Source organism: Orcinus orca, chromosome 20, assembly GCF_937001465.1.
Source record: "Orcinus orca chromosome 20, mOrcOrc1.1, whole genome shotgun sequence".
Taxonomy (NCBI): domain Eukaryota; kingdom Metazoa; phylum Chordata; class Mammalia; order Artiodactyla; family Delphinidae; genus Orcinus; species Orcinus orca.
In genome coordinates this window covers 45,953,362-45,965,323 of record NC_064578.1, presented here as the reverse complement: position 1 = coordinate 45,965,323, position 11,962 = coordinate 45,953,362, and the positions used below count along the sequence as shown (strand labels likewise).

General features: G+C 51.8%; 1 protein-coding gene across 1 annotated transcript; it reads left to right on the top strand.

Moving 5' to 3' along the window:
- Window positions 1-1,468: 1,468 nt before the first annotated feature.
- On the top strand, window positions 1,469-11,849 carry ECH1 (enoyl-CoA hydratase 1). The gene is made up of 10 exons (XM_004271321.4): window positions 1,469-1,624; window positions 2,029-2,236; window positions 2,362-2,450; window positions 9,330-9,454; window positions 9,538-9,586; window positions 9,717-9,781; window positions 10,744-10,814; window positions 10,905-10,976; window positions 11,238-11,388; window positions 11,567-11,849. The coding sequence occupies exons 1-10, from the start codon at window positions 1,573-1,575 to the stop codon at window positions 11,669-11,671; spliced, it is 987 nt and encodes a 328-aa protein (XP_004271369.1). The 5' UTR covers window positions 1,469-1,572; the 3' UTR covers window positions 11,672-11,849.
- Window positions 11,850-11,962: the final 113 nt, after the last annotated feature.

The window sequence follows — 11,962 nt, the reverse complement described above, 5'->3', positions numbered from 1 at the left end:
GCCAGCACCCAGTCTTCATCCCATGTTAGTAGTTATGAGTCTCCTAGATATTCTATGCATATATTGTTTTTTATGAAGGTACAGCCATCTATAACTTTATAGCAACCTAACTAAATGTTCTACATCTTTAAATTTTTTTCTCTCACATCTTGGTATCTGCATAGTGGTTCCAGAGTTCTCCATTGTGTAGCTGACCAAACAGTTCTCTGTTTTCCAAAAGAGCCTTACTATCTGACACATTGAGAAGGCAAAGTAGGACGGACTTGGTGATCCTGTGGTTAAGACTCAACCCTTCCCCTGCAGGGGCCTCAGGTTTGATCCCTGGTCTAGGAAGTTCTGCCTGCATGCAGTGTGCAGTGCGGCCAAAAAGAAAAAAAAAGTCAAAGGGTTTCATTGGTGGTACAGTGGTTAAGAATCCACCTGCCAATGCAGGGGACACGGGTTCCAGCCCTGGTCCGGGAAGATCCCACATGCCCCAGAGCCGCTAAGCCCGTGGGCCACAACTACTGAGCCTGCGCTCTAGAGCCTGCAAACCACAGCTGCTGAAGCCCACGCGCCTAGAGCCTGTGCTCTGCAACAGGAGAAGCCACCGCAGTGAGAAGCCCACACACCGCAACGAAGACCCAACACAGACAAAAAATTAAATAAATAAATTAAAAAAAAAAAAGCAAAGTATTCATTACAACCCCATTTGCCAGAGACAGAGACCTTGAACTAGTGACTTCTCCCCAGCCGGTTTCCTCTGCATAGAACATAAATAGTACAACCCCGTGGTGGTGTGGCAATTCAGATTACACAGTCAGCGCTTAATGTTGGTGGGCCTATATTCCCATTCCCGTACATGGATAAATTCAGTAGTAACTTTTTTCTTTTATTTTTTAATATGTATTATTTTTTAATTTATTTTGGGCTGCATTGGGTCTCCGTTGCCGCTCGCGGGCTTTCTCTAGTTGCGGCCAGTAGGCTTCTCATTGCAGTGGCTTCTCTTGTTGCAGAGCACTGGCTCTAGGCGCGCAGGCTTCAGTAGCTGTGGCTCGTTGGCTCTAGAGTGCAGGCTCAGTAGTTGTGGCCCATGGGCTTAGTTGCTCCGTGGCATGTGGGATCTTCCCGGACCAGGGCTGGAACCCATGTCCCTCGCATTGGCAGGAGGATTCTTAACCACTGTGCCACTAGGGAAGCCCCTGTGGTTTTTTTTTTGTTAATATGGTACAAATGCATGATTGCAAACTTGCAGAGCTGCAGTTATTCTGCCATTATGCCCTTAGACATTCATCTGTCTTCAATTTCTCCACCATTATGAAACAGCTGTGGTGAATTCTGTACAGAATGTCCAAGAGCAGCGTGAACCATTTTCTTATCCCGGGTATCTACGGGTCCAAAAGTTCCATGACCGAATCACTCTAATGGCCGGAGAACCCAGAAGGCTGTTTCCGGTTGCCCTTGGTAAAGATGGCGAGAAGAGGACCGTCACCGGGGTCAGGCTGCGAACTCGATGCCCTCACCAAACATGGCGGCCTTTGTGCCCGCCCCCTTAGCTTCCTCCTGTCGGTTTACTCCAGCGAATCAGTAGCTATGGCGGCGGTGATACCGGCTTCTCGGAGGCTCCGCAACTTGCTGACCTGTCGTGAGTCACCTCTTGACCTTTGGGGGTCCGTTGAGCTTTCGTGCTGTCATAGCGACAGTCGGACGGGGAGGCCTGTCCCGGGTCTCGCAGGGTCCGAGCCCCTTATTAAACTCAGGGGTCCATGTGCCCCCATCCAAACGGCCTGTGTCTTACAATCGGGTCGCTGACGGCTCAGTGTTCCCAACCTGGAGTCAGTACCACGATCACGGGTCTGAAGTGTTCCTCATACTGAGGCCACTGATAAGTGCGCCCTAATCTTAAAGTCTGTATTTCCCTAAACCAAGGCCTCTAACAGGACTGTGTTCCCCAATCTAGTGTCACTGAGATGTGTGCCCTCTGCTCTTGAAGGTGCTGTGCCCCCAATCTGGGGTCATCAATGGCTCTCCCTTCCTTCATCTCCCCAGGATTGACAGCCCGCACCAACCTGGGTCTCAGCCTTAACCTTCATCCCTTGAGTTCCTTTGCACAAGATGAACCCTCCAAAGCAGCCCCCGAGGAAGCCCCAGGCCACAGCTATGAGTCCCTTCGGGTGACATCTGCCCAGAAACACATCCTGCATGTGCAGCTAAACCGGCCGGAGAAGAGAAACGCCATGAACAAGGCCTTCTGGAGGTCCGGCCTGCAGATTCTGGAGGCCTGCCTGCAGGAGGAGGCAGGGGCTAAGGGACTGGGCAGGGGTGGGCCTGAGGGCAGGGGATTCCCACGCCAGACATAGCCCTTCCCCCTTTCCCCCACAGCGAGATGGTGGTGTGCTTCAACAAGATTGCAGAAGATGCTGACTGTCGTGCTGTGGTGATCTCTGGCGCAGGAAAAATGTTCACTTCAGGTACGAGGTGCTCTCCACACCCACCCCTGCCAGTCTCCCCTGCTCCTGGGAATAGAGTAATGCTTCATAATTAGTGTTTTAAGCAGCTTCTAACTTCCACTTTGATCATTTTCAAATACAGAAATTAGTCCATGGGACTTCCCTGGCAGTCCAGTGGTTAAGACTGCACGCTTCCACTCCAGGAGGCATGGGTTCATCCCTGGTCGGGGAACTAGGACCCTATATGCCGCACGGTGCAGCAAAAACAAAAGAAAAGAAATTAGTCCAACAGAACATGACAGGATCATCGGCTCTAAAGTCAGGGTTTTCATCCTGAATCTGTGGCCTTGATCAAGGCCTTTAATCACCCAGAATCTGTTTTTTTCTAATGTCAGTAAAGCGTGTTGTAATAATTACACGCTTTCTGGCAATTCCCTGGCAGTCCAGTGGTTAGGACTCAGCACTTTCACTGCAGGGGCCCTGGTTCAATCCCTGGTCGGGGAACTAAGATCCTGCAAGCTGCGAGTGGCGTGGCCAAAAATAAAAAATTGCATGCTTTCGTGCAATTAATTACTCAGTCCACTTGAACTGATTTCCAGTTACATGTCTGTTAGATCTTTTGATTGTCCCACAGGTCTTTTCTTCAGGTTGGATAATTTCCATTGACCAGATTCATTGACTCCTTTGTCACCTCTGTTCTGCTGTTAAGCCCATCCAATGATTTTTAAAAATTTCAGATACAGGCATACCTCAGAGATATTGTGGGTTCAGTTCTAGACTACCACAATAAAGCGAATATAGCAATAAAGCAAGTCACATGAACTTTTTGGTTTCCCAGTGCATGTAAAAGTTACATTTACACTATACTGTAGTCTATTAAGTGTGCAGTAGCATTATGTCTAAAAAAAGAAAGGACAGGGGCTTCCCTGGTGGCGCAGTGGTTGAGAGTCCGCCTGCTGATGCAGGGGACACGGGTTCGTGCCCCGGTCCAGGAGGATCCCACGTGCCGCGGAGCGGCTGGGCTCATGAGCCATGGCCGCTGAGCCTGCGTGTCCGGAGCCTGTGCTCCGCAACGGGAGAGGCCACAACAGTGAGAGACCTGTGTATTGCAAAAAAAAAAAAAAGTACTTACCTTAATTAAAAGATAATTTATTGCTAAAAAATGCTAACCATTTGACAATGCAGGGTTGCTAGAAACCTTCAATGTGTAAAAAACACAGTATCTGTGGGACTTCCCTAATGGTTCAGTGGTTAAGATTCACTGTTTCCAATGCAGGGATGCATGGGGCATGGGTTCGATACCTGGTCAGGGAACTAAGATCCCACATGCTGTGTGGTGCAGCCAACAAATCAAAAGGAAAAACAGTATCTGTGAAGCGCAGTAAAATGAGGTATGCCTGTATTGTACTTTGCAGTTCTCAAATTTCCATTTGGTTCTTTTTTATATTTTCCATTTCTCTGCTAAAGTTTCATATCTTTTTGTTTGTCACAATCATATTTTTTAAAAAATATTTATTTGTTTATCTTTGGCTGCATCGGTTCTTAGTTGCTCACTTGGGATCTTCATTTCCGCGTGCGGACTTCTCTCTGCTTGTGGCCCGCGTGCTCAGTAGTTGTGGCGTTCGGGTTTAGTTGCCCCTCGGCATGTGGGATCTTAGTTCCCCAACCAGGGATCAAACGTGAGTCCCCTGCATTGAAAGGCAGATGCTTAACCACTGGAGCACCAGGGATGTCCCACAACCATATTTTTCTTTGCATCATTGACCGTAGTTACAACGGCTATTTTAAAATCCTTGTCTCCTAATTCCAACATCTGGGTCGCCTTGGCGTCAATCTCTGTTTCTTATGTTTTCTCTTGAAAAAAAATGGGTCTCATTTTCCTGTTTCTTTGTTTTCAGAGTAAGGTTAGATTGTATCCTGGATATTGGACTATGGGAGAAAATGATGTGGAAATTCAGGATCCTATTACATAATTCCAGAGTGTTGAGTTTCCTGTTTTAGCAGCTGAGTTGGAGTCAGTGTTTTAAATCTCTTTGCTGGGCTGCCTGCCTGCTTCATGGGTCAACAAGAGATTTGGGCAGAGCTTATACACAGAACCTGGGGCTCCCCTCTCTGGCTCTCTGCTTTCTGGAATTTCCCCCCCCCTCACTTTCTATCAGCTGAGGTCACCCTGGGCTCTGTTTGTCCTTTGGTTCTTCAAGCACAACTTCAGCCTGCCCTCAGGTTAACTTTTTTAAAAACAGGTAACTCGGCCAGTCACTTCTTCCAGAGTGTGCCTGGCGCCTTCAGGTAATTGGATCTTGTCCAACAAGGGCACATAGTTGGCACCTGTAGGAGGGTCCATACCAGAAGTGGAAGGTCACATACACTGATTTCTGCACAGGGCCCAGCCTAATGTTGGGGTCCCAGTGGTGACTGAGGCAGCCCCAGGCCCTGCCCTCATGGAGTTCCCAATTCAGTGGGGAAGACAGACAGTAAACAATGTATTTCTTTCTTTTTTTTTTTTAATTTGCTTTAAAATATTTTATTGGAATTCTTTTGATAAGACCAAGTAAAGGCCACCTAAATGATTTTGGCCCCCAAATTTCTAGGCAGTCCCCTCTCCCCACCCCAGGAGGTTGACAGCTGCTCACACAGGTTAAGGCAGGAAAGATGTGAAGTTCCGAGGGTCTGTCCAACACCAGGTAGAGGACACCCTTTGTGTCAGCAAAATTCACAGTACCCAGGTGGAAGGTACGCTGCTCTCCACTTCTTATCACAGCCTGTTAATGAAGTGGCAGGAACCATTACCGGGGCATCCCAGCTATCCCAACAGCACTTCTCCAAGAGGAGAATTCCAAACCTTAGGCCTTCAGTCACCAGGCTAGCCCTGAATCTCTGTGAAGGGACACTGCCCTGGCTGGGCTTCCAAAAGCTCTCCTGCTTTATTCAAGAATAACACAACAGTGGACGTCTTAAACACCCTCGAGGCGCTCAGGAGTCTCCTTCAAGAATCAGGGGCCTGGGGCTTCCCTGGTGGTGCAGTGGTTGAGAGTCCGCCTGCCAATGCGGGGGACACGGGTTCGTGCCCCGGTCCGGGAAGATCCCACGTGCCGCGGAGCGGCTGGGCCCGTGAGCCATGGCCGCTGAGCCTGCGCGTCCGGAGCCTGTGCTCCGCAACGGGAGAGGCCACAACAGTGAGAGGCCCGCGTACCGCAAAAAACAAAACAAAACAAAACAAAAAAGAATCAGGGGCCTGGGAAGAAACCAATGAGTCAGCAGAAGCCAGGGCGACTCCAGACGAGCGCCCCCTGCCCTGAGCTGGGTCAGTTCCGAGCAGTGGCATCACAGAGACATCAGGCGCTCTAGTCTGTAATGACAGTTCATCCTGCTCAGACAATGCATTTCTTTCTGTTTCGTCTGTTAACATCTCCGCACGTCATGCCCGTTGTTTTCTTTCTACCACTCTCTCTGTTCTCCTTCATTCCTTTGTTCATCCATTCAACATTCCAGTGCCAGCCCCCTTCCTGGGTGCCGCGGACCTAGAAACAGAAAGCAGCCCCTGTTTCTGAGCCCTTTCCCTCGTGGAGTGCAGGATGAGGGTTCGTGTGTAGCCGTGCCAGGCCTGGGGTCCTCATCTTTCAGCTCACAGCTGATTGTGGCCGTCTCGTCCCATTTTCAATCTGAAGGCCAGAAAGAAGAAACTCAACTTAATTAGCAGTTTCAATGATAGAATGAAATTACTAATTTAAAAAAAAAAGAAAAAAAGAACTAGCCCACACTTATTTACATTTGCGGAGTGTCTCTGAGCACCTTACACGTATTAATTCTCACCACGACCCTATGAGACAGGCTCAGTCCCCATCCCCATTTGATAGGTGAGGAAACTGAGACCCAGAGAGAGGAAGAAACTTGCCCAGTTCTCACTGCTGGGATTTTTGAACATGTGCTGCCTTGCTGCAGAATCCTTGCTCTTCACGGCTAAGTGACTATGGCCCAGGTGTCTGACAGGCTGGTTCAAAGTATGCCTAGCCGGAGGAGCCCGCCACCTCCCACCCCTGCCAGCCACACACACCTTCACCTCTCTGTGGTCTCATCTGAAGAAAAGGGAGATGCTGTGAGCCCCCACCTCATCAGGTTGCCGTGAGGATGAAACGAGTTAATAGGCACAAAACAGTAATTCATGTGGAACTTTTATTAATGTAGCTGCTATTATTATTTTTTAAAAATAAATTTATTTATTTATTTATTTTTGGCTGCATTGGGTCTTCGTTGCTGCGTGCGGGCTTTCTCTAGTTGCAGCGAGCAGGGGCTACTCTTCGTTGTGGTGCGCGGGCTTCTCGTTGCGGTGGCTTCTCTTGTTGCAGAGAACGGGCTCTAGTTCAGTAGTTGTGGCACGCAGGCTCGGTAGTTGCGGCTCGCGGACTCTAGAGCGCAGGCTCAGTAGTTATGGCTCACGGGCTTAGTTGCTCCGCGGCATGTGGGATCTTCCCAGACCAGAGCTCGAACCCATGTCCCCTGCATTGGCAGGCAGGTTCTTAACCACTGCGCCACCAGGGAAGTCCCCGTAGCTGTTATTATTGATGATTATAAATAAGTTAATTGTGATGATGAAGGAGATCTGAAACACTGAGGTTCCCAGGGAACGAGATAGGGGACCTCTCCGGAATGACTTCTGACTCTGGAGGGGGACACCTTGTACCGTGGTCTGGGGCCGTTTATTCCAAGGAGTTGCAGACACCCGCGTGCAGATAAACCAGCAAAAACAGCGGGAGGAGGTGTGGCCAGGTGCCAAGCTGGGCTTGTTCTGGGGGTAAGCGTGGCTCCCACTGAGTCATACAAGCTGTGCAGGCCTAGTGGGGAGCTGGCAGATGTCTGCAGGCTGATGCAGGCGCTTCTGGCCTCGGCTGAGACGGAGTGTATAATAATAGTAACTGTTGTGATGCCATTACGTGCCAGGCATTGCTCAAAGCGCCTCTGGGCTCTGTCACTTGAATCCTTGCAGCCCCATCAGCTCTCGGGAGGATTTTAGGCTCATTTTACAGAGCAGAAACCCGAAACCCAAAGGATGGAGTGACCTGGCCAGGGTCACACAGAGGAGTTCTGTCTTACCCATATGTAACTTGCACAAATTCAGCTCTACCCTGAGTCAACACTCCTGTGTTCTCGTTCATTTAAATAAGCCTGTGCAGGCACCAGAGCCTCAGAGAGTCAGGGGTGTGGCTGAAGGTGGGGGTGACTTTTCAGGTTTGTCAAATAGCATTGTTCAGAGGACAGGCAAAAGGATGAGAGTGATTCACCTCGGGAAGAAGAAAATTCTGCTCAGAACGACCCCGTAGCTCCACCTCACTCAGAGTCAAAGTCAAAGTCCTCCTCTTGGCCCACAAGGCCCCACAGAGTCTGCCTCTGTCACCTCTCTGACGTTGGCTTTTCCTGCTTTCCCCCTTGCTCACTCCACTACGCTGGCCTCAGTGGTCCTCCACACAGACACCGGGGGCATTCCTACCGCAGGGCCTTTGCACTGGCTGTTCCTGACATGTAGAACTCTCTTATCCCAGATATCCCTACAGCTCCCTCCCTTGTGGTCCTTCAGATCTTTATTCATATGTCACTTTTTCAGTTAAGAGGGTCCCTGACCACCCTACTTAATACTGCCAGAGCCCTCACTGTGCATGTGCACGCACGCACGCGCACACACACACACACACACACACACACACACACACTCCATTCCACTTCCCTCCTTTAATTTTCTTTTAGTACTTATTGCCACCTGACAAAATGTATCTTCTTACCTGTTTGTTTCCCATAGAAGGGCAGCTCCATGGGGGCAGAGATTGTTGTCTGTCTTGTTCACTTATTGAGCACCTGCTGTGTGCTAGGCCCTGGTAGGCACTGGGGATACAGTGGTGGGCAAAAAGCCAAACTCCTTGGGGGTGGGGAGATGGGGAAGACAAACTCCTCCGCTCATGGAGCTCACATCCTAGAAAGGGAGACAGGCACTAAACGAGATAAGCATACAGTTATGTGGTAACAAGAAGGCAGTGCGGGAGATATGGCCAAGAAAGGAGGTGAAAGGTGACAGGCTGCAATTTAGCCAGGGTGCCCAGAGGAGGCCTCTCTGAGGAGGTGACCTTTGAACTGTGGCCTGATCGCTGGGGAAGGGCTGTTCTAGGCAGAGGGAGGAGCAGGCACAGAGGCCCTAGGAAGCGAATGTGTTGTCGGAATGGCTGATGGAGGCCTGCGTGCCCAGTGGCATAGGCTGGAGATGATGCTTGTGCAGGGCTGGTAAGGTCTTGGCAGAAGACCTGGCATTTCATTCTAAGTAAGAGGGATGGGGGGCGTCGGGGAGAAGAGGGGGCCCTGAGGTGATCACAAGTGCCCTCCGGCCGCATGTGGGGAACAGACTGTGGCGGCAGGTCAGTGGAGGAAAGGTCAGACTTGGGATTGTCTTAAAGTTGGAGCCACAAAAATTTCTCCATTTCCGAGCTTCCTGTCTCAGGAAACATCACCACTTTTGACGCAGTTGCTCGTGCCCAAAACCTTGACCTCCAGGCCATCTGGCATCACAGTGAAAAGCACGGCCCCTGGAGCCGGCTGCATAGTTCTGGGCTTGAAATCGCAGTGCCACTGCTCACAAGCCAGTGTGACCTTGGGCGTGTGATTTAAGCTCCCCGTGCCTCAGTTTCTCCCCCAGGAAAATGGAGGTAGTAATAGGACCTACCCCAGAGGGTCATTGTGAGGCTAAGGTGAGCAAAGACTCGATATACGTTAGCTTGCCTTGTCTTCACACCCCAAAGGCAGTCCCTCCTGTGTGAGTTGCTGCCTCCACCGTGGTGGTTTGCATGGCCTCTGAACCCTAGCCAGGGCAACGGGTTGGGCCTGGGCGGCTAGGTGAGCCTCCCCGGATCTCCCCTCCAGGTATCGACTTCGTGGACATGGCTTCAGGCCTCCTTCAGCCCGCAGGAGACGACGTGGCCCGTATCAGCTGGCACCTCCATAGCCTCCTCAGCAGATACCAAGAGACCTTCAGCGTCATCGAGAAGGTGACCCTGGGAGGCTAGCAGGGCAGCCCCCTTCCTGCCGCTCCTGGACCAGCCTTGACCCCGCCCCTCCTGTCCCCCTCCAGTGCCCTAAGCCGGTGATTGGCGCCATCCATGGGGGCTGCATTGGTGCAGGTGAGTCTGCAGCCACCCACCCAGATCTGCTGCCAGTTAGACTTTGGCCCGAGGTGCAACCCCGCAGTCTGGGGGTGGGTGGGGGGAGCAGTCCTGTGGTTGTTTAGTGTCCCTGGCCTCTACTTCCCAGGAGTGGATCTTATCACTGCCTGTGACATCCGGTACTGTACCCAGGATGCTTCCTTCCAGGTGAAGGTGAGCTATCCTCCCGAGCTTCTGCTTCCTTGGGCCCTGCTTAGAGCTGGGAAATGAGTGGCAGAGACAGGTCAGAGCAGGGGTAGAGCAGGGACAGAGCAAGCTAAGGGGGTGGGTGTGAGTCTAGACGGCTTCATGGAAGAGTTAGTTAGAACTGAACCTTAAAAAGTAACCCTTGGGGGGCTACCCTGGTGGCGCAGTGGTTGGGAGTCCGCCTGCCGATGCAGGGGACTCGGGTTCGTGCCCCGGTCCGGGAGGATCCCACGTGCTGCGGAGCGGCTGGGCCCGTGAGCCACGGCCGCTGAGCCTGCGCGTCCGGAGCCTGTGCTCCGCAACGGGAGAGACCACAACAGTGAGAGGCCCGCGTACTGCAAAAAAAAAAAAAAAAAAAAAAAAAAAAAGTAACCCTTGGGACTTCCCTGGTGGTCCAATGGTTAAGACTCCACGCTTCCAAGGCAGAGGGCGCCTGTTTGATCCCCGGTCAGGGAACTAAGATCCCACGTGCCACAGGAGCAAAAAAAAAAAAAGAAAAGCCAGGGAGGAAGTCAAGGGTAGGCCATGCAGTCAGTGTGAGGTCAAGAGTGAGTCAAGTTGTCAGGGAGGGGTTGAGGCTGGGGGCGCTGCTATGCGTCAGTGCTGGAGGGGGCGGGAGGCACGATGGAGCTCATGGTTGGAGGGGGGCAGGGCAGGGATAAGCAAGGCTTCTGTCTGGAGATAGATGCAGCTGACCTCAAAGAATTGGGAGGGCAGAAGAATTGGAAGGTGAGCTGTATTCTAGACCGAAGGAACCTATATGGGCAAAAGTATGTGGATGGGAATGAAACGGGGTGTTTGGAATGGGAGTCTCTGAGGTGGGGGTGGGGTGGGACCTCTGCAGTAAATGCGGAATTTCATTGGCATTGAGGTTGCATGGGGGACAGTAGTGGGCAGAAACTAAGCACGGGCAGGATTGCTCCCCCCAGGAGGTGGACCTAGGTTTGGCAGCGGATGTGGGAACCCTGCAGCGACTGCCCAGAGTCATCGGGAACCAGAGGTGGGTGAGAGGAGCCTGGGGGAGGGGACGGCAGGACATCTCCTAGACCTGGGATGACTGCCACCCCCGACACGCTCTGCCCTCTTGCAGCCTGGTCAATGAGCTGGCCTTCACTGCCCGCAAGATGATGGCTGACGAGGCCCTGGACTGTGGGCTGGTCAGGTAGGGGCTGAGGCCTGTGCTGGATAAGAGCTCAGGGGCAGCCAGACCTGGGTGGGGCTCTCTGGATCCCCGAGTACCTTAGCTCATGGATTCTAAGTGGCCTCCTCTCTCTGGGTGGTCTGGAGTCTACTGCCCTGCTCTGATTGGTCCATTTCACTGCGGTATCTTCCATTTTCTACTGTGATTGGCCACTTGTTCATTCATGAGAGGGAGAGGAGCGCTCTTCTCAGACCGCCAACTGCAAATGCCTTTCATCCTCAGCCGGGTCTTCCCAGACAAGGAGGTCATGCTTGATGCGGCCTTCGCCCTGGCAGCCGAGATTTCCAGCAAGAGCCCCGTGGCGGTGCAGAGCACCAAGATCAACCTGCTCTACTCCCGCGACCATTCGGTGACAGACAGCCTCAACTTCATGGTGAGACTCTCCGTCCGACCAATCACATCCCTTCTCTGATCCCAGCGCAACCAATCAGGGCACAGCGGCCCCTTGCAGGCCTTGTCCTCTGACTGGTGCTCTGCTATCTCCTATTTTTCATTGGTCCAATTAAAATCTTCCCGTATCCTTTCCATTCCCCGCCACCGTCTTTATCCAGAAATCCTGGAACATGAGCATGCTGCAGACAGAGGATGTCGTTAAGTCTCTCCAGGCCTTAATGGAGAAGAAGGAACTGAAGACCATCACCTTCTCCAAGCTCTGAGAGGCCCTTCATCCCAGGTCCTGGCCCAGGGTCTAGCTTTGTCCCGTCTCGTGACTGCGCTTCCTCATTCACAGAGAGGGAGGATTAGTGAAGATGGTCCCCCTCGCTGTCTTCTTTGCCAGTCTCCCTGTTTTCATGCCTTGTCTTCGCCCCACGAACAATAAAGCAATATAAAGAAGCCGGTGTCCTTATTGGAGAGAGAGGCGAGGCAGAAAGGGGGTTAACATGATGATCCTGGGGGCTCCAAAGACCACGGTTGTGCTGAAAGTTGGGGACAGAGATATGACCAAT